The 22,940-nt window shown below is 35.1% G+C and overlaps 1 protein-coding gene across 3 annotated transcripts; it reads right to left on the bottom strand.

The window, feature by feature from the left end:
- Positions 1 to 8,244: 8,244 nt before the first annotated feature.
- On the bottom strand, positions 8,245 to 20,804 carry LOC107820968 (uncharacterized). 3 transcript variants are annotated; one of them, XM_075238897.1, is made up of 8 exons: positions 20,510 to 20,793; positions 20,300 to 20,400; positions 12,380 to 12,448; positions 12,175 to 12,233; positions 11,662 to 11,722; positions 11,529 to 11,582; positions 10,341 to 10,496; positions 8,245 to 8,770 (listed from the first exon to the last, which is right to left on the bottom strand). In XM_075238897.1, exons 1-8 carry the CDS (start codon positions 20,658 to 20,660, stop codon positions 8,762 to 8,764), a joined length of 660 nt encoding a protein of 219 aa, XP_075094998.1. In that variant the 5' UTR covers positions 20,661 to 20,793; the 3' UTR covers positions 8,245 to 8,761. The 3 variants fall into 3 exon arrangements, with proteins under 3 accessions (XP_075094998.1, XP_016502821.1, XP_075094999.1); XM_016647335.2 differs by lacking the exon at positions 8,245 to 8,770 and having other exon boundaries at positions 10,199 to 10,496; positions 20,510 to 20,795; XM_075238898.1 differs by lacking the exons at positions 8,245 to 8,770; positions 10,341 to 10,496; positions 11,529 to 11,582; ... (1 more) ...; positions 12,175 to 12,233; positions 12,380 to 12,448 and adding an exon at positions 17,594 to 17,968 and having other exon boundaries at positions 20,510 to 20,804.
- Between the last annotated feature and the right edge of the window lie 2,136 nt (positions 20,805 to 22,940).

The raw sequence follows: 22,940 nt of genomic DNA, 5'->3' as shown, positions 1-22,940 counted from the left end.
GACACCCCTACCCGGAAGGGGCCACAAGCTTATGCACATCGGCCCAAGTTACGACCGGATATTCTACCAGATTTTGCTTCAACTGCTGCGAAGCCAACGAGCTTTGAGTATTGAGTCCTTGGGTGAAGGCCTGAACAGCCCAATCGTCCGCTACCGGAGGCAGGTCCATCTGTTCCATTTAAAAACGGAACACGAATTCTCTGAGCATCTCATTATCCTTCTGTTTTACTTTGAAAAGGTCTGACTTCCTGGTCTCGACCTTGATAGACCCGACGTGTGCTTTTACGAAGGAATCTGCAAGCATAGCTAACGAGTCAATAGAATTAGGAGGTAGGTTGTGATACCATATCATAGCTCCTTTTGACAAGGTCTCCCCAAACTTTTTCAGCAAGACAGATTCGATCTCATCATCTTCTAGGTCATTCCTCTTGATGGCACACGTGTATGAGATCACATGTTCATTTGGGTCAGTTGTCCCATTGTACTTAGAAATTTCATGCATGCGGAACTTTTTAGGTATCGGCTTCGGGGATGTGCTCGGAGGGAAGGGTTTCTGAACAAACTTTTTGGAGTCTAGGCCTTTGAATATCGGTGGCGCTCCGGGGATTTTGTCGACCCTGTAGTTGTAAGTCTCCACCTTCTTGTCGTTGGCTTTGATTTTCTTTTCTCCCGTTTCCCCCCGCTTTTTTAATTCTTCGATCGTCTTTATTATCTCTGGGTTAATTGGTTCTGGTTTCAGCATCATTTGGCCTATTTGCGGCTGGTTCATTTCTGTGAGTGTTTTTCCGGGATGATTCGAGCTCAACTTTACTGGGAGCGTGGCTTCGGTTCTGCAGTTGGGCTATCGCTGCCTGCTGAGTCTGCAGCATTTCGAAGATCACCCCTAAGCTATCCCATCTCCTTCACCGTCACGAGCATTTTGAACTACCGATCGAACTGCCCCGCGGATGTTGTTCTCGACAAATTTGTGTTGATGGCCACATGTGAGCTGGCATCGATCGGGTCAGCGACAGGAATTCCGTTGGGATCGGCGGGGGGCACCTTGTTACCGGGCACTATATTGTTGTTCTTACCATGGTGGCCAGACTCAGCATCCGTGTTTAGAGGGGCAGATTGGGAGTTCGACATTTTAAACGCAGACCTGAAATCAAAAACACTTCAAAGAACAAGCGTGAAGTAGGGTGTGTTATGAAAATTTGTATCAAATCGCCACTATTATTCTTAGCCCCACGGTGGGCGCCAAACTGTTTACTCTCAAAATTATATAATAATTAAATTTGTAAGTGGTTTTAAGAATACGCGAATTTATTTGATACAAAGCGATAGATTAAGTCAAATTGGACAAACAACGATAAAATAGATTCAAACAACACGAGGAGGATAGTTTCAGTCTTATTGAAATATTTACCCTCGATCCGGGCTCGCTATGGCCAGCACTGATGAACAAGAGAAAGAGCTAATAACAGAAAAAATAATAATATATTACTTTGGAATGTGTGTTACAATGTCCTTAATGAATTGTTAGACCCTCCTTTATATAGTAGGGGAATTCTACTCTAAGTATAACTCTATAAAAGGTAAAACAAAATACTCTGATTAACTAATTGTCGGGTCTTCACTGATACGTGTCGAGATCCCCGCCGTGATATCCGGCCGGTCACGGATATTATGGCCTTCTGTTGGCCGTACTCGATTGCCTGACAATATTCTTTGAAGTTGTTCAAGGCTAAGACCAATTCCGAACCATGACCCTAATATTCTCGAGGGCTGGCATCATGCCCCCAAATTCTGACTCGATGAGACTTTTGCCTCGATTTCACTCCCATGTCATCATGTCTCGAGCTTAGCTTATTTTGTCGGAGATCGGGGTGTACCATGAGCATGTTTTACCCGTATACAAAAGGTCAAAAAGATAATAACAATTTAAGAGCCAAAAAAATAAATAGAAGAAAGCAATAATAAGCAGTAACAACAGCAATATAATACCAAAGAGATTTACGAATGCATATACATGACCAAAAAAAGGGAGAAAGTAGATATTCCATTTGGGATGAAATGCTTAAGAAGAAAAGGGAAAAAAGGGGAGGAAAATAACAATAATTTTATACAACCATTCTGTTTCCAATCATTTTCATTTTGAGTTTAGATAATGCAATGTTGTAAGACCAAACACTTCATATTCGGGATTAGGAAATAGTCCTTTCGCACAATTGAAGAGAACGTGGAATTGTGTTGTCTGATAGAAACATGAGCTTGTTTTTGTCACATGTAAGTGTCAAAAAGCATACATTAGGAGGCAAAAATCAATTCTACAGTGGGTAAAAGAAAACAAACGGAACAAAACACTACACAATTATGCCAAAAGCCTTTTTAGTGCACAAACTGTCTTTTGAAAATTGAAATTAAACAACTTAATTAAACCTATAGTCAATTTTTTTAATTTAAATAAGCTACTAAAAACTGACCTAATTTTATCGAAGACATAAAACAGGAACAATGTAGTAGAGTGAGACTAGGCAAAGCTTCTACAAACGAACTTTTGAGAAAAAGAGGGCAACCTCAATTCTCGATACAATTATGCTTGCTGTTTAGCGCTTACATTTATTCATTACCGTGTACTACTACAATTGCTTGGATAATAAATAGTACTCCATGTATGAATTAACATAATAAATGAATTGGGTTGAAAATTCATACATGAAAATTCATACTTGCATCATACCGACAAGCAAGGACGAATACTGTAACTTGGCAAACCAACCAGCTAAAATAACTCGTCATATTCTAGGGTTAGATTAGATATAGTAGAGCTGGCAAAACTACTTTAGGCCAGGGTATACAAACCGAACCGCAAAATCGTACTAAATCGAAAAGTTAAATTAAACTGATTAAAAAATCTGACTAGGTTTAGTTTGATTTGATTTGGTATTGGGTAAAAAAATCCGAACCAAACCGATGTATGTTTAAGATTTTATATATAATTTTCTTTAAAAAATATCTAGAAATATTTGAGATTCTCTCATGGGATATAATATTTAATAGAATATGAAGTGCTCCATATTTATTAACCTTAAATAATTAGTTGTATGATCACTTTCTTTATCAAGTGTTACTGAAATGCGTCAATCTCTTAGTTCTTCCATATTCATATGTCGGGATCTATTAAATACTTATATCTTTTTCGAATTTGAAGTGGTTATTATTATTTAGGTATCATATTAATTTTTATGTTTAATTACTAAATCCGGTTAACCTTGAAAGAGTACATTAACGATAAATTATTGTCAGACGACTAAAAAATTAACTATCATGTGTTACTAAGAAAATTTCACATAAGAATATTTTAATAGATAATATGTTTGTAATTTTTTAAATTTTTATTAAACATATATTTACTTATAAAAAATTTAACAAAGTAAGATTGAAATAATATTTAAGTAACAAAAAACCCGAAAAGCCCGACAAAATCGAACCAATCCAAACCGATATAGTTAATTTGGTTTGATTTTGATAAAAATCGAACCAATGCGGTCCATGTACACCCCTACTTTAGACTATGATTATCCCTGTCTTTTTAGTAACGAAAACGACATTTCTCATGATAGTAGTTGTAATAATGGATTGATGGACATATCCAATGTAGAGGCTATGGGTTCAATTGAACCCGTAGCTAATAGCTCATACCCTATATTTTTGCCCAAAAAAATAATAAATTTTGAACTCATAAAATTAGATGAGATGTGATAGAATTGTGAATCTGAACCCATAAAGTTCAAATCCTTAATTCGCCTCTGAATAAGTATTTGCTTGATTAACTTGAAGAGCTCGCAGCTGGTGGACTTGGGCTTATGTATGATGGGTGCCTCGCTTCTAGTCTTCTACTCATAAAGCATCAAACTAGTGATAGTTTCTATTGTTGTTTTTTTCAGAATTAAATTTGGAAACATATCGCAAAAGTGAGGTTGGAATCTCCATAAGTCTATAATTTGATTAAAGCACATTTAAATTTAGTTTGTAATACTAAAATATATAGTTCTTAACTCTTTAGAAATCAAACCAAGCACAGAAAATCTACTCTTTGTTAAGTTCAGCTCAACTCGTTTATGATTACTCAAAGTAATGTGTTAAACTAAGAGGCTGCTCTTGAATTGGCTTAAAAAAAATAGCTTTTAAGCATAAATGCTTAAAAGCACTTTTTAAATGTTAGAGCTTATTTTATAAATAAGTAGTTAAGTGTTTGGATAAAAGTGTTAGAAACAGAAAAAAAAAGTTATTAAAGTGTTTGGTAAACAAGTGATAGTAAGCACTTTTTCTATTAAAATGACTGAAATATCCTTAAAATGACATAATAATAATTTGACTAAAGAAAGAAGTGTGATGGTGAAGGGAGCAGCACTGGGAAGAAAGAAAGGAAAGGAAAAAGAGGGGAAAATAATGAATGAAAGAGTAAAAAAGAAATGAAAGGAAAAGAGAGGAAAGTTATGGAAGAAGAGGAAGAAGAAAGTAGAGGTTGCAAAAAGAATGGAGAAAAGAAAAAGATAGTATGTTTTGAGGTTTTCTACTGAGGGATAATTTCGGGATTAAAAAATATTATAAGGGATAAGAATGTAATATCCTTGGTCAAAGCAATATGGCTTTTAAGCCAATTTCGAAAAAGTTGGGATTACCCAACTTATTGGTTTTGGCTTTTTTAAAGCAAATTTTAACTTTTTTAAAGCCCTTTTTTTGGTTGTCAAACACTCCCAGAAGTTAAAAAGGGCTGACCAGCTTTTAAGCCCATCCAAACAGGCTCTAAATACAGTATACTGTATACTGTTCTGCATTAGGGAAATTGAAAAAAGAGTCCCAACTAGCAACAGTGGATCTATTCTCAGTGAACTTACACGAACAGACTTTATCTTGTGATGTTTGGCATATTTCGATATGTGTTGATGTTACTTTACCCATATTTTAACCGCTTTTTGATGCTATTTGATCTTTAAAATGCCCAATATGGTTTAATTATTGGTTTTATGACTAATTGAGTTGTGTGTGGTGAATTAGGGTGTTTGGAGTGCAAAAATATGAAGAAAAGGTGCTCTAGCTAGAGGAAGAGGGGTTGGATGCGTCGCATCCAATCTAGAAAAAAATCAGATTTCGTGCACCCTTAGCAGTGAAGTCGGCCCATAGCGTCCGCCATAGCATCCGAGACTGGGAAGAAGAAGAGAAGGGTGCGTCGCATCCACCCTCGCATGCAAAGCTGAGAAATAGAGGACAAGGTGGATGCGTCGCATCCACCTTCGCAGGCAAAATTGAAATGGAGGACGAGGTGGATGCGTCGCATCCACCTTAGCATCAATCCCTGAAGCTGATTTGGATTAGAAATAGGAGAACTTTGGCCCACGACTTTGGTACGCAATATATAAGCCAAAAACGCCTCTTTTAGGTCATCTAACATATTAGGAAGAGGGAAAAAGCCACGACAAAGCTGTGGAGGCCGGAATTCATCAAGTTTCATCTTTCTCCTACCAAACTTAGTAATTTTTATGTTTCTTTATATGATTTGTTGTTTGGCTACCATGTCTATATGGAGCTAAACTTCACGTTCTAGGGTTGTGGTTCTTTCATGACTATTGTTATTCGGATATTGATTTTGACTTCTTGATTTATCATATTAGTTTATTTATTCAATCTTGCGCTTAATTATTTAATTGCTTGATCACCAATTGAATACTATCTACGAATCTAGAATTGAACTCGAAAGTGGGAATTCTATATTGCATATAGGATTGAGTAGGGCAAGTTCTTGAACTCGGGCATCGGGGAACGGATTCGTAGTTAGGATAGACATATACCTAATTGCCTTGCATGGTTGATTTACAGGAATTATAAATGTGTTCTTGTTGATTCTAACTCCATAGACATATAGGCGTTAGGTTAGCTTGAATAGGCGAGTAAGAACTCGACATATTCTTATGAGCATTAACCCTGTCAACCAATAAGCTAGATAAATTAGTCGGTCAATTCAATTGAAGAATACAATAGGATTGTTAGATAGCCCGTAACCCTAGATCGTTTTCATTACATTGATATCATAAAAATCTGCTCTTTCTCTGTTCAAAGTTTATTATTTATATTTTTTTATTTAATTAGTTTAGAATAAAATATTTTTAGGTTTAATTCTTGTTTAGATAATTAGGATAGTCTAATTTAGTTAATAGTTAATCATAAGTCCTCGTGGGTTCGACATCCGACTTTTAGTCACTTTATTACTTGACGACCGCGTATACTTGCGTGAGTGTGTTTGGTCGCAACAAGTTTTTGGCGCCGTTGCCGGGGACTTAGAAATTAGCTATTTTTCTAGATTAGACATTTTTTTATCTATTCAATTTTTTTAGTTTAGTTAGTATTTGTTATTTATTTTAACATGGCATCTTGGAATGAAAATTATTCGAATGATGGTTATTCTTATTTTGATGATCCTTGTCCATATTGTGGAAGACCCCACTGGTGGAAAAATTAACAGAATATTCCCTGGACCGATTTGTGCGCACAATCTCAATCCTTTGAGTGGAATATTTGTAATATGTGTGGTGGTCAAGATGGCCATTGGGATGGTTGTCCTAATCCTGTTCATCCTTCTCTGAGCCCTTATTATGATCTTTCTAATGATGTTTCTGAGTTTGATAGGGGCAATGAAGTGCAGGATATGGAGCCTGATGCATATATTAGGGATATTCTGAGGCAAGTAGCAGAGCAACAGGATGAACTCAAAAAAGATATGAAAAGAATGAGGGCAGCAATCACAAGAATGAAGGCCAATATGGAAGAATTGAATGAAGAGAGCGAGTACCAGCAAACAGATAATTTTGAAAAAGTGGAGATTTTGAGCCATATGTCGCTGGTGGAACAATCCGAAAGATTAGAAATATATGAGGCTCAATGTGAGGAAATTACAAATGAGATGAGATACTTTATAGAAGGAAGAGCCAAATTGGGACAAGAGATCGATAAATTTGGTACTACTATTCACGACTTAGAGGCTCAATTGAATACAAAGGTTGATGCGTCTAACGCCCAACAAAATAGTAATGAGTTGTCAGAAGCTGAAAAGGAGCTTATACGCCAAATTGAGGAGCTAAAAGTGGAGAGCCAATCATTCGAGCATATTTCTGTTGATGATGCCCATGTTGAGAAAAGTACACTAGAGCCATGCGAGGTAGCAGATAATGTTATATTTGAAGACTCTAATGTGTGCACATATGAGGATATAAATAGTAATACAATTCTAAAGTTGGGGCGTGTTGGTCCTCATTCTAAACATTTTTCGACATTGTATTTGGATGATGACATGGAAATCGAGTCATCTAAGCCTTTGGAGGAGTCAATGGAAGAGGAACATGATGCCTATATTTTTGAATTTGTCATGCCAAAAAGCAAAAAATACATTCCTCATCTAAAGGCCGAGAAGTGTAGAGTGAAAAATTTATTACTTGGCCTGGTTATCTTTGTAGCCCCACCACTGGAGCATAGCCGCAAACTGGATGCCATGTTAGGGGCTCAATTCATAAGTTCGAGGTGGAGGCAAAAAGTGGTTCACGTCGTGCCGCTACGTTAAATCAGGTGCTTGTTGGGAGGCAACCCAGCGTTACTGCTTTCTTTTATTTTTGTTTACTTTTTATTTTATTTTATTTTTATTATTTTGTAGTATTTATTTTTGTTTTGTAGGATTATGAGCATAGGAAGCAAAGCCGGTCGCAACAAAAATAAATACTACAAAATAATAAAAATAAAATAAAATAAAAAGTGAACAAAAATAAAAGAAAGCAATAAAGCTGGGTTGCCTCCCAACAAGCGCCTGATTTAACGCAGCGGCACGACGTGAACCACTTTTTGCCTCCACCTCGAACTTATGAATTGAGCCCCTAACATGGCATCCAGTTTGCGGCTATGCTCCAGTGGTGGGGCTACAAAGATAACCAGGCCAAGTAATAAATTTTTCACTCTACACTTCTCGGCCTTTAGATGAGGAATGTATTTTTTGCTTTTTGGCATGACAAATTCAAAAATATAGGCATCATGTTCCTCTTCCATTGACTCCTCCAAAGGCTTAGATGACTCGATTTCCATGTCATCATCCAAATACAATGTCGAAAAATGTTTAGAATGAGGACCAACACGCCCCAACTTTAGAATTGTATTACTATTTATATCCTCATATGTGCACACATTAGAGTCTTCAAATATAACATTATCTGCTACCTCGCATGGCTCTAGTGTACTTTTCTCAACATGGGCATCATCAACAGAAATATGCTCGAATGATTGGCTCTCCACTTTTAGCTCCTCAATTTGGCGTATAAGCTCCTTTTCAGCTTCTGACAACTCATTACTATTTTGTTGGGCGTTAGACGCATCAACCTTTGTATTCAATTGAGCCTCTAAGTCGTGAATAGTAGTACCAAATTTATCGATCTCTTGTCCCAATTTGGCTCTTCCTTCTATAAAGTATCTCATCTCATTTGTAATTTCCTCACATTGAGCCTCATATATTTCTAATCTTTCGGATTGTTCCACCAGCGACATATGGCTCAAAATCTCCACTTTTTCAAAATTATCTGTTTGTTGGTACTCGCTCTCTTCATTCAATTCTTTCATATTGGCCTTCATTCTTGTGATTGCTGCCCTCATTCTTTTCATATCTTTTTTGAGTTCATCCTGTTGCTCTGCTACTTGTCTCAGAATATCCCTAATATATGCATCAGGCTCCATATCCTGCACTTCATTGCCCCTATCAAACTCAGAAACGTCATTAGAAAGATCATAATAAGGGCTCAGAGAAGGATGAACAGGATTAGGACAACCATCCCAATGGCCATCTTGACCACCACACATATTACAAATATTCCACTCAAAGGATTGAGATTGTGCGCACAAATCAGTCCCGGGAATATTCTGACAATTTTTCCACCAGTGGGGTCTTCCACAATATGGACAAGGATCATCAAAATAAGAATAACCATCATTCGAATAATTTTCATTCCAAGATGCCATGTTAAAATAAATAACAAATACTAACTAAACTAAAAAAATTGAATAGATAAAAAAAATGTCTAATCTAGAAAAATAGCTAATTTCTAAGTCCCCGGCAACGGCGCCAAAAACTTGTTGCGACCAAACACACTCACGCAAGTATACGCGGTCGTCAAGTAATAAAGTGACTAAAAGTCGGATGTCGAACCCACGAGGACTTATGATTAACTATTAACTAAATTAGACTATCCTAATTATCTAAACAAGAATTAAACCTAAAAATATTTTATTCTAAACTAATTAAATAAAAAAATATAAATAATAAACTTTGAACAGAGAAAGAGCAGATTTTTATGATATCAATGTAATGAAAACGATCTAGGGTTACGGGCTATCTAACAATCCTATTGTATTCTTCAATTGAATTGACCGACTAATTTATCTAGCTTATTGGTTGACAGGGTTAATGCTCATAAGAATCTGTCGAGTTCTTACTCGCCTATTCAAGCTAACCTAACGCCTATATGTCTATGGAGTTAGAATCAACAAGAACGCATTTATAATTCCTGTAAATCAACCAAGCAAGGCAATTAGGTATATGTCTATCCTAACTACGAATCCGTTCCCCGATGCCCGAGTTCAAGAACTTGCCCTACTCAATCCTATATGCAATATAGAATTCCCACTTTCGAGTTCAATTCTAGATTCGCAGATAGTATTCAATTGGTGATCAAGCAATTAAATAATTAAGCGTAAGATTGAATAAATAAACTAATATGATAAATCAAGAAGTCAAAATCAATATCCGAATAACAATAGTCATGAAAGAACCACAACCCTAGAACGTGAAGTTTAGCTCCATATAGACATGGTAGCCAAACAACAAATCATATAAAGAAACATAAAAATTACTAAGTTTGGTGGAAGAAAGATGGAACTTGATGAATTCCGACCTCCACAGCTTTGTCGTGGCTTTTTCCCTCTTCCTAATATGTTAGATGACCTAAAAGAGGCGTTTTTAGCTTATATATTGCGTACAAAAGTCGTGGGCCAAAGCTTGTCCATAAAATGGCAAGACAAGAGGAGTGAGAACTCAATAACTAAGATATTAAACATTTTAATATCTAGATATGTTTATCTTTCTCGTTTGCTGCTTCATTGGGTAAGACACATAACAGGATTAGTAGAAGTGCAAAACAAAGAAGTTAAGCATAAATATCTTCAGTAACAAATGATGTTTCGATATCCATACTAGTGTCAGGTGGACACTGAAGTTGTTCATAGTTTATTTGTCGAGAAGCTTCATATACAGCAATACCAACACTTACCGATAAATTCAAGCACCTAACGTATGTTTCAACCATGGGAATACGTAGGGTTCCTCCTCCAAGAGATTCACTCTTGCAATCAAGTAGGGCTTCAGGTGGTAATCCTTTAGTTTCTGAGCCAAATACAAGCCAATCACCCTTTTTGTAGGAGAAGTCCTGCATCAATGATACTAGAGTTACATCAAATTCGCGTTATAAGGAAGGATTTGCTTGTATTAATCCGGCTTTCATCGTGAAAGGGAGTGGATCGGCACGAATACCCTTAATTAACATAGTGTGTTTCATTAGACAGATAACCTTAGATGAGAAAAGCAACAATGCTTGGCTTGGTAAGAACTGTAAGAGGAAAATCTTCGGCTTGTCAATAAAAAATACTTCTGGAGCCAAGAAGAGTTCCAATTTAGCCATGTTCCTTACAATTTTCAAATGCAGTCAAGAAAGCAAAGTGGAAACATAATTTTTGCTCCTTTCTGTCCACCTATTGGAAACAAATAATTAAAGTGGTGTCGTCTACCATTTCCTTGTTCTATCGAAATTATTTTCCTTTGTGCCTTCTGCCTCCTACTTCTCCAACCTCAGCAGCCAAATAAAAGGAAATAACATAAAAGAAACGACTGCCAATTTTTTGTATGGCTAGATCAGCAACAGCTAAAAGTAGTTACTTTTTTCTTTAGACAGACACAGACAGCATTTGGCTTCTCGGTAAAACGCTCACCAGTAACTCAACTATGGCTCAGTTCCAAACTTGTTGGAGTCACCGAGGAAGAATAATAGTATAAAACTGTAAGGAAAAAGGAAAGCTGAGAGCAACTGAAATGATATGCTCAAAATCATTTGAAATTCTTAGAACATGAGAGAGAGAAGGAAAGTATTTAAGACAGCAAGAGGTGGTTGATCAGAAAAACTGTAGGGCATCATCCAAAATAATTTCGACTAGGCCTAAAATTAATTTAATTTAAATTAGTCTTGCACCCAAATACTTTATGGCCTATGTCAGATAAACTAGACGAAAATCTGCAGCACCAGCATTTAGTGTACCATTACAGAATTTACAGTGACAGCAAAAAGATTTCATTCTATGTTTTGTTCCCAAGTCAAGACAGAATAACTTATTTTCAATTTGCTAATAAATTTCCCGGGGGTAAAAGCTGAGAGAAAATATGAGTAGAAAAAAAACATCTAACTTACTGAATGTGTAGTTGTTCCTCTCTTTGTAAATGCCAACAGCCTCTTTTCCCCAGCCTGAACAGAAGGAAAAAGAATGAATTTAGTCCAAGTCATCTGAATGTTTTGAAGGTAGACGAATGGGGTAAAAAGAGACCTGTCCCCTGAAATACTCGCGGAATTCATCCCAAGACCGATGCACTTTGACAACAACGTATCTGTTGCGAAGAGTTAACAGTTGAAAACTTTCTGAAAATCGCCAACCATACAATATAGAGATCTACAGACTACAGATACACGCACTATAAGAGAACTCTTATAATTGAAATACTGACATTTGAAAACATGACTAACCGAAGAAATGATTAAATGCAGCAAAACAGGACAATCAATGAGTAAAGCTATGGGTATTGAGCAGCTATTCATAACTCTCCAACTATATCAAAAATAGATGTCAAAAGATCTGGCAAGTCAAGAAACAGGCAAAGAATCCGAAAATAAAACTAACAAACTAAAGAATATAAATGATAATTTGCAGTTTCACAGCAATTAGTAAAAAAACAAGTATAAAAGATTATGAAGAGTTTCGGATATCAGTACATTGCACAGGAACACTCTCCTAGATCAAAGATATTATAAAATCACAACTAGTGAACTGCTGAAAGGATACGGCCAATAATCAAGTCCAGCGCGCTTCAACTTTGTATTATCAATTGGAAATCCTAACGGCTGCAGAAGCAAAGAAAATTAAAATACGGGTCTTGATGTCACTAGTAAAAGAAGCCAGTATATTTTACTGGTCAAAAGTAACAGCTGTTCTAGCACCATGCAAAATTACTACAGAGATACTTAAACTAAAAAATGTGCATAGATACCTCAACTAGGTGCAGTCCAACAGCTGAGGCTGCACAAGTTCTTGCTATGCTTCCAGTGTTTCCAGGTATCTGTTGATACAGAGAAATAGAAGAGATGGAACCATTCAGTTGTTTTGCAATCCAATAATATGTGTTCTAATGTTTATGTGATCGTTAGTTTCCCTGCTTATGAAGATGAAGTAATAAATACACCATCAAAGAGAAAATGTAAACATCCTATGGCATAGAATGATAACGTTGTATGATTCACCTATTTAACTTCTTTATACACTAACAAATTGCAGACAAAAATCCATGTATCTCCAGCTAGACCAAGCTGATGGAAACTGTCAAATCTCAAACTGTATCAAAGCATCGGCTATCAATACCTTTTAATCAAAAGAATCTTTTTTACAGACTCTTTAAGTTAGAAAAAAATACCTTTAATTACCTATGGGAGGCGGGGCCGGGGAGAGGGAAGAGAAAGAGAAATTTCCTTAATTTGTTAAGATAGGGGAAAGAAATAGAAAGTTTCTCAAGACGGACTAAATGAACTGAAAAGTTAAGTCAGGTTAACATGGTTGGACACTGGACGGTCATACACTTCTGCCAGACTCCTACCTGTTTTTGTCACCTTCTCCAGTTCAAATACCACACAGAGGAAATAATTATCCAACACGCTGGCGACAAACAGTGTAATAACTTTGGGAAGATAAACAAGCTTATTTAGCTAGGTTACATCATACGGCCCATCAAAATTGAATCTGTAACTTACACTAAACCCAAACCATTCCAAAATCTTGACATTTGTCAAGATCTTAATAAGTAAAAGAACCATTAACACTGTTACAGTCCCTTATATCCTTAACATGTTAATTATTGCAAAACCACCCAACCAACTGATAAGCTCAAGAAAACTGAACTAGGATACTTAAGGTTGCAGCACCTGATACTTTTGCCTCAGATTTATTTAAAAATTACTATATATTTTGGCCTCAGTGTGTGTCTGTAGCTCAAAAGACATTCACTAACACTGCGTATTAGATTTATGATTATACTATAGTTACTTCTAGTACGAAGCAGACACTAATAATTGATTGCATTTAGTGGAATTCCAACCCATCTAGAAATCAAGAAATGCCTAATTCACATTGCAAAACTAAGTAATTTGATTGGCAAAATAATATTTAACTTCCTTTATAGACAGGCACATATTCCAGCTCACAAATTCCAATTCATTCATGTTCAGATAGTACTCTATCAATAGCATATCCAACTACTTAACCGTTTTATAGGTTGTGAAAAGAAAGTGTAAGATCCCAATTCCACTTAATACCTACTACTCCCTCCGTTCCAATTTATGTGAACCTGTTTGACTGAGCACGGAGTTTAAGAAAAAATGAAGACTTTTGGAATTTGTGGTCCTAAACAAGTCAAAAAGGGGTCCAGAGTATTTGTGTGGTTATAAAAACTTCTCATTAAGGGTAGAATAGGAAGTTTAAGCTAAATTGTTTCCAAATTTATAAAGGGGTAATTCTTTTTGGAACGGACCAAAAAGGAAATAGGTTCACATAAACTGGAACAGAGGGAGTACTAGTCTACTACTAGTCTCTCCTTGAAATTGTATTAAGAAGAAGAAGAGCAGAAAGGTACAGACCCAGTAGAGAAGAAGAGGAAGAAGACGGAAGAGAGAAGAAGATGATGAAAAATGAGAAAATGTTATTCTTTCATTATTGTTTCAAGCGCACATACATGTGTATATATATATTAACACTTGTCTAACTAACTTAACCATCTACTTAATTCTAAGTAGTTGAGTATAGTGAAATGACTAATCTACCCTCTAATGAGTTATGTAACACCTTTCTCAACACTCCCCCTCAAGCTAGGAAGTGCAAAGATGTTCAAAGCTCCTAGCTTGGAATTGAGATATTCATGTTGAACTCGATTAAGTCCTTTTGTCAGAATGTCAGCTGGTTGATCTCTTGTAGGAATGTATTTTGTTGTGATCAAGCCTTGCAAGATCTTTTCCCTAATGAAATGACAGTCGATTTCGATATGCTTGGTACGTTCATGATAAACTGGATTTGCCGCAATCTGCATAGCTGCCTTGTTGTCACTATAAACATTCACATGCTGTTTAACATCAATTCCCAGTTCTTTTACTAGTCCAAGTAGCCAAATTAACTCTGCTACTGTTGATGCAAGACTCCTATATTCAACTTCTGTTGAGCTTCTGGAAACAGTAGTTTGTTTCTTAGACTTTCAAGCAACTAATGACTCACCAAGTTTGATCAAATAACCAGATACAGATTTTCTAGAGTGAGGGCAGGCTGCCCAATCAGCATCACAGTATGCTGTAACTTCATTGCTGCATTTGTTGGACAGAAGAACTCCTTGTCCTGGTTGTTGCTTTATAGCCTGTTTGGCCAAGCTTCTCAAGAGGCTAAAAGTGTTTTTTTCTCAAAAGCACTTATTTTTCTAACTTGAGGTGTTTGGCCAAGTTTTTTGGGGGAAAAAAAGTATTTTTGGGAAGAAGAAGAAGCAAGTTTCTGAGAAGCAGAAAAAAGTAGCTTCTTCCCAAAAGCAGAAGCAGAAACAGTTTTGACTTTTCTTCTTACCAAAAATACCCTTAACAAAATATAGTATATACCAAAATAACCGTTAAACCTAATACTTATGATATTAATGTATAAAAATTTCTTATTATTTTTAGGATAGTTTTCTAATATATAGTGAATTTAGAGGTGAATGCTTTTATATTTGTTGAATAATTTTTAATACATTTAACTTATATTAAAAGAATTAAGTACTTTTAAATTTTATTTTCATATTTTATTTAAATAAAATGAAAAGATTTAATTATTTCTTGCAATAAAAAAAATTTAAGATTATTTATTTACTTATAATATTAACTATTAAGTAAATTTATTAATGTCCTTATTCGTAATTTGATACTTAAAATCACTTTCTGAAAAGCTTGGCCAAACACAAATTATTGCTCAAAAGTGCTTTTCAGAATGATTAGCCAAACACAAACTGATTCTCTCCAAAAATACTTTTTTCAAAAGCACTTTTAAAAAAAGCACTTCTCAAAATAAGCTGATTTCTCCAGCTTGGTCAAACAGGCTATTAGATATCTTACAATTTTGAGTGCAGCTTCCATATGACATTTTTTAGGCTTCTGTAAAAATTGGCTCAATGTTTGAACACTGAAGGAGATGTCTGGTCGACATCCTTGTCTTTTTTGACATATTCATCATACTCTCTGGTAGTTAACTTCATGTTGAAATCCAAAGTAGTTATGGCAGGTTTTGCTGCTCCCAGGCCTGTTTCCGAGATCAATTCTAGTGCATATTTTCTCTGATGCATTAGGATTCCTTGACTGGATCTTGCAAACTCAATGCCAAAAAAATATTTGAGTTTACCTAAATCTTTCATTTTGAATACTTGTGGTAGACCTGTCTTAGTGTCTTCAATTAGCTTTAGGCTATCTCCAGTTATAAGCATGTCATCAACATAAACTAAAACTATAGTGATACCTTATGATGTCTTTTTGAAGAACAATGAGTGATCATATTGACTCTGATGGAAGTGAGTTTTCAGTAAAGCCTCAGTTAGCTTGGCATTCCATTGCCTTGGTGCTTGTTTTAATCCATACAAGGATTTAATAAGTCTACATGCTGGTTTCCTCTCCCCCTGACTGTTAAATCCTTGAGGTAAATCCATGTAGATATCATCATAGAGGTCCCTTTGAAGAAATGCATTATATACATCCATTTGATGTATATGCCAATGTTTGGCATCAGCTATTGCTAGGACAGTCCTTATAGTCTTCATTTTTACAACTGGTGAAAACGTTTCTTGGTAGTCAATTCCTTCTTTTTGGCTAAATCCTTTTGCGACCAACCTAGCTTTAAATCTTTCAATTTCCCCTGTAGCTTTATACTTTATTTTGTAAATCAACTTGCATCCTGTAGGTGATTTACCTTCAGGTAGTGGAACTATATCCCAAGTGTGATTGTTTTTTAAGGCTTCAATCTCAGCCTTCATGGCATCTATCCATCTAGGATCTTTGACAGCCTCATGGTAGTTTGCAGGTTCAGATACAGAAGAAGATGCAGCAATAAAGGATTGATAGGTAGGAAAAATATTTTCATATGTTATGAATTTAGAAAAGGCATAGGGAGGCTCCTGTTGAATGTTTAAAGACACAAAGTCTTTCATCCAAAGTGGTGGTCTTTTGTCTCTATTTGATTTCTTCAAAGTCTCTTTTGTTGACAGAGTAGAATTTTGTTGACTAGATGATTGAACTTGAATAGTATTTGAAGGTAAGGTTTCAGTTGCTACCTCAAATATTGTGTTCTGTTGTGATGCTTCAGAGGTAGTATGCTGTAGTTGATCAGCTGATAAGTTTGGGCTTTGTCGATTTGAATCTTCTGTACCATTGTGGAAATCACCAACTTCAATTGTTTGAAAGTCATTATGACTTGGTTCAATAACTTCAGTAGTGAATGGCTGACTGGTTCCTCTGATATTTGTTGAAGGCTGTTAGTCATGAAAATAGGCTGAACTTTGGTTTGATTGAGAGTTTTGAATGGAAGGATGTCTTCTTTGAAGATAACATCTCTGTTGACAAAGAAGGTCTTGTTGTTAATGTCATATAGTAGATATCCCTTTTGAGAGGTTGCATATCCCATAAGAATGGTTGCCTTAGACCCGGGCATCAGTTTATCTTGTTCTTGCACTATTTTTGCATAGCATAAGCATCCTAGTACTTTAAGATGTTTTAGTGAAGGCTTCTTCCCATACAATTTCTCATATGGAGACTTGTTTGCTAGTACAGAACTTGGCATTCTATTAATCAGATAGGTTGCAGCTAATACACAGTATCCCCAAAACCTTATAGGTATGTGTCCCTGAAATCTAATTGCTCATGTGACTTCTAAAATATGTCTGTGCTTTCTTTCAGCCACACCATTCTGTTGTGGTGTGTAGGCACAGGTTGTATGATGGATTATCCCAAGATTATTGAACATATTGTTGTAGGTTGTATACTTGTATTGACAAACTCAGTATCATTGTCAGTTCTGATGACTTTAATTGTTTTGTTAAATTGAGTCCTTACAAGCATTATGAATTGTTGAAGAATAATGCAGACATCAGACTTAAGTTTGAGCAAAAACAGCCATGTTGTTCTGGAAAAGTCATCCACCACTGTTAAGAAATACTTGTTACCATCAAATGTAGCTACTTTATATGGTCCCAAAGATCTACATGAACCAAATCAAATGAAGCAGTAGTTTTAATGCAACTAGTAGGAAAAAGTTGTCTTGTTTGCTTTGCACATGGGCATACAGCACACTTATTCACTTTTTCTGCTATAAGCTCTAGTTTAATAGGTAGTAACTTCCTAAGTACATTTGCTGATACATGTCCAAATCTCCTGTGCCATAAATCTATATCCTCTACTGAGCTGAAATCATAACTGGCTGAACTTTCAGTAGCTGTAAGAGTAACTTCACTTCTGTTTCCAGCTGCTTGACTTCTTAGTATGTACAGACCATCATCTTCCTTACCAATCGCTTTCACCTTCCCAGTGAAGAGCTCCTGAAAAATACAAAAATCAGGGAAGAAGGCTACTAAGCATCTCAACTCTTTTGTCAGTTTAAAAACTGAGAGTAGATTGAATTTGAATTGAGGAATGTAAAACACATTAGTTATTGTGTTTCTACTTGCTAAGGTACTAGCTCCCGTGTGTGTAACATGTGTCACATCTCCATTAGGCATAAACACTCTTTTTGGATACTGAGTTTGAACTATAGTAGACTTGTCCAACAAGTCCATGTCTGCTATCATATGGCTGATAGCCCCAGTGTCTATTATCTAGTCTTTAAAATACTTAGATGTACCTGCTACATTGGCATTAGAAGTTGGCCCAGCATTGTTGTTTAGCATATGGAGGATCTGCTCATACTGCTCTTTAGTAAAGGTGCAACTGGTCAGCTGACCTTGCAATTTAAGTTGATTACTCATGTTCTGCCTCATTGATTGGTTTGCAGTATCTATTGATCCAGTGAACTGGCCAAATGCATTTCCTGCAGTCTAGTTGTTCTGCAAATTGTCTACATTTAGAACATTATAGGCAGCTGCATTATTGAACCTTGTGTTTCCTGTGTATTGATTGTTTTGAGCTGCAGATTCAGTCAGTGTGTTATGAGCAGTATAGTTCCCAACTCCCCCTTTCTTCCGGAGTTTAAAATCTTTAGGATACCCCACAATTTTGTAACAATTTTCTTTGCTATGACCTCTGAGTTTGCAAAACTCACATTGAACATTGTAGTTCTTCTTTACTTTCTGATTAAACCTTTGATTTCCACCTGTTCTTGAGTACATAGCCACATCATATTGTCCGGCAACATTAGTTGAATTTGCACCTAATAATCTTGTTGAAGCTGCTACTGTTTTTTGGCTTTCATCACTTATGATCATTGCATATGCCTGATTGACAGTAGGCATGGAGCTCATTAATAGAATATGGCTTCTTGCTTGACTGTATGAGTCATTTAACCCCATTAAGAAGTGAAACAATTTCAATTTCTGCAAATGCACTACAAATTCTTTTGATTTTTCACAATCACAACCAGGGGATGGAACCAATGCTTCAAATTCTTCCCACAAATCCTTCAATTATGAAAAATAAACAGACACAGAGGCAGTTCCTTGACTTAAGGTTGCAATTTCTTTATGCAGATTAAAGGATCTTGCACCGCCTACTTTGTTAAATCTTTCATACAAATCATTCCAAACTGCTTGAGCACTTGAAGCATACATAATTCCACCTAATAATCCACTAGCTACAGAATTCATGATCCAAGAAAGGACTATTGCATTAACTCTTTCCCAATGATTCCACATTATTTCTGAAAAAATTTCTTTAGTACAAGAACTATCTACCAACCCCAATTTGTTCCTTCCCAATAGAGCTACTCGCATAGATCTAAACCAGATAGAATAGTTTTCAATACCTGTCAATTGGAACGATATGATTTGAATTCCACTGATATCTGAAGGAGACAGAAATAACGGATGATTGTAGTCTATTCCAGGTGCTTGATTCACTCCCAATGTAGGAGTTGGAGCTGGTGCATGAGTATGGTGCTCAGTTGTATGATTCAGCTGATCTTCAATCGCCATTGTCAACCAAGAACTCAAGAACACTAACAGTAATTGGCAAGTAGATTCTGTGGGATTAAGATCGAACCACAGGCTAGTAAAAGTAGATTTTGTGGGATTAAGATCGAACCACAGGCTAGAGATTATTAGATATGGCTCTGATACCATGAAATTGTATTAAGAAGAAGAAGAAGAAGAGCAGAAAGGTACAGACCCAGTATAGAAGAAGAGGAAGAAGACGGAAGAGAGAAGAAGATGATGAAAAATGAGAAAAATTATTGTTTCAAGTGCACATACACATGTGTGTATATATATATTAACACTTGTCTAACTAACTTAACCACCTACTTAATTCTAATTGGTTGAGTATAGTGAAATGACTAATCTACCCTCTAATGAGTTATGTAACACCTTTCTCAACACTCCTTGTTTATGACGCATTCCTCTTATTTTTCTTGTTTTTATTATGACCGAGAAATCCATCTGAGACCGACCCTTAGGACCAACCGCAATCTTCAAAACTTCGGGATAATGGACTCACCCTTCTATCATTTCCACTTAAATAACAGGCTTAGTTCGTATAGTGCAGGGGCGCATGGCTCGAACCTATGACCTAAGTCTGAAACCTCTACCTTTGCCGCTTGAACTAAACCCTGGGTGCTTTTCTCGTTATTTTTCACAATATATTCCTAAAACTAACTAATTGTATGTCCAAAGCTAGGCTAACGTAGGAAGACAAAAAAGTAGATAATATTTGTTCAGTACCTGAGGAGAGACTAACACAACTTGCAGAAGTTTATTCTGAGCTTTTTCAACTGCTGTCTCGCCGGCTTCATTAGGCATAGTTATAGCATCACTTCTTACACCTGCAACAGATAAACCCAGCTTAAAGAAAACTAATTGGGAGTTCAATATATCAATAGTTTAGATAAGCCCGAAGGGGAAAATGAGAAAATGTTCGATTAATAGACGTACATAGAGAACGAAGTGGAGATAAACGTGTAGATGGAGATAAGAGAGGGAAATGGAGATTGTGCAATAAAAATGGACGGAATAGTGAAGTTTTTGCCCTGAAATGGAGAGGGGAAGCTACGGCGTTAAGGGTTTTCAGAGCAGCTCGGTCCATTCCGGCAAACTACCAATGTCATTCTCCGCTATCTCACCATTATCAACTAAGCTAAGCACTTTTCTGCACTGGTTTTCTCTTTCTTTTCTTTTTCTGTTTTGTCTTTTGTATACATTTATTTGTTCATTTTTGTAAGGCTGTTCGGAAGTCACCTTGTAATTAAATTTGGCTATAATTGAATGTAATCACCGTTATGTTTTGAATCTCTTTTCTTTTTGCTGGTCATCATACTGTATAATTACAAAGTTATTTTTTAATCTATTTTCTTTTATTTTTAATTACTTTTTATTTTTATTCTTTTTTCTTTTTTCTATTTTTAACTTTTTGATTTCTTTTTTTCAAATATTATTTTTTTATATTATTTATGCTTTATTTTCTTATTTCTTATTTCCCAACCTTTAGTTCGCGTGTTTCTACCTAATTCTCATATTTTGTTTCTTTCTTAGTTATTTTTTATTTTTTATTATATTTATCTATGTTATTATTCTAAAATTTCTAAAAAATTATACCTCGTAATTTTAGAAAGAATAAGTCATCCACAAACTTGACTTATAATGAGTGATGTCGTTAAAGTTGAATTTTGTTATTGGATGAGGTTATATGCAAACTTAACTATGTTAAAATGATAGATTACTTTTTAATATGTAAATAATAGTCTCGTTTTCCAGCTTTTATTTTTTGTGATTCTATGTAGTTGCTCGTTTTTTCCCTTCATTTAGCACAATTGTGTTATTAGTCTAGTTTTGAAACTACTCCACCTAATATTAGAAATAATTAATCATTAATAAATTTAGCATATAATGAGTGATCACTAAAGTAGAATCTCATTTGAATGAGGTTATAGATTTATGTTTTCTTTTCTTTTGAATTATATTTACTTAAATTATATTGAAACTTATTTTATGTTATGTTATAATTTTAGATATGAGTATTATGTTTTTTTTGGATTTTGAATTTATGTTATATTTTAGTTTCCATTTTATTTGCTTTACTGTATTCACTTACTCCATTAATTTAGATTGTATGACATTCATTTTTCAGTTAGAATTGACAAATTATTTTTTCGTAAAACATTTGAGTAATGTTATGGCATTATTTATAAATAATCATTTTATCAAGTATGCAGTCCATGATGTTCTTATAAAATATGCACTTTTCATTTTTAATTGATTAAAGTAAAATATTATTAATTTGAAAATATATATATATATATATATATATATATATATATATATATATATATATATATATATTAGTTTTTTAATATTAGTACAAATATATGATTAGTAATTAATATATTTCAAGAAACAATATCTATCTTAAATGTCAAATTTAATATTATTTATAAAGATATATATTTGTTAAATCTTAACTTTAATTTTTGATAATTAATTTTACATTTAAAATTAATCTAGCTGTGTAATTACACTAGTGTAACCAAACAGTACAATGGTAATTACACTGTAATTACATAATGACAAACAAATAGGTCATCGTATTTATAATATTGTGTAATTATTAGGATGTGTAATCACTACCCTAATAATTATACTAATTTCAATTACCTGATGACTTTCTAAACAGATCCACTAGAGAGAAAATGGCATGTTTTGTTTATGTGGATCAATACTAAATAGTCTACTAACTTTTGTGGAGTTGTTTTTTTGACTCCCCAAACTTTTAGTTCACTACAAGAATTCAGCCTTCTTGTGGCGACCAAAGTCGCTGCAACTTTATGAAAGTCATCGCTAAAACTTATTAGTGGCGACTTTCGTGTTGCTGCAAGTACAACCATAACTAAATGTCATTTGCGGTGATATTACGAGTCGCCACAAAAACCACACATTTGTAGTGACATGGTCGCCACAAAAAGTATACAAATACACTACAAAAAACAATTTCACAAGAATAAATATTATTCGGGTCGACGATGTTTATTCACCTTTAGCTGCGACTACTATCACTACAAAACATTACATATGCAGTGGCAAGTTTTGTCGCCACTGTATATGAGCTTTAGATGCGACTACCATCACTACAAAATAATATATGTTTAGTGGCAAGTTTTTGTCGCCACAAAAGTGGTAAATCCATGAAAAGATTAATGTCTTTTTGTAGCGACTTCGGTCGCTACAAGATAAAGAAACCAACAGTGTCAACTTTCATATCGCAACAAATACTAATTTTTTTGTGAAAAAATTATGTCGCCACTAATACCTATTTTCTCAACAACTTTAATGACCATAATTATATACATTTCCAGTAACAACATGTTACTCT

Source organism: Nicotiana tabacum, chromosome 19, assembly GCF_000715075.1.
Source record: "Nicotiana tabacum cultivar K326 chromosome 19, ASM71507v2, whole genome shotgun sequence".
Taxonomy (NCBI): domain Eukaryota; kingdom Viridiplantae; phylum Streptophyta; class Magnoliopsida; order Solanales; family Solanaceae; genus Nicotiana; species Nicotiana tabacum.
The sequence above is the reverse complement of the archived record's forward strand: the minus strand, read 5'-3'. Positions and strand labels throughout refer to the sequence as shown.

What these genes read in the sequence shown, in the direction of transcription:
- LOC107820968 (XM_016647335.2), bottom strand. Translation starts at nt 20,660, where the DNA reads ATGGACCGAGCTGCTCTGAAAACCCTTAACGCCGTAGCTTCCCCTCTC. An exon ending in ATCTCCACTTCGTTCTCTAT is followed by an intron (nt 20,401 to 20,509) that starts GTACGTCTATTA and finishes TATCTGTTGCAG; the next exon opens with GTGTAAGAAGTGATGCTATA. An exon ending in TTGTGTTAGTCTCTCCTCAG is followed by an intron (nt 12,449 to 20,299) that starts GTACTGAACAAA and finishes CTGTATCAACAG; the next exon opens with ATACCTGGAAACACTGGAAG.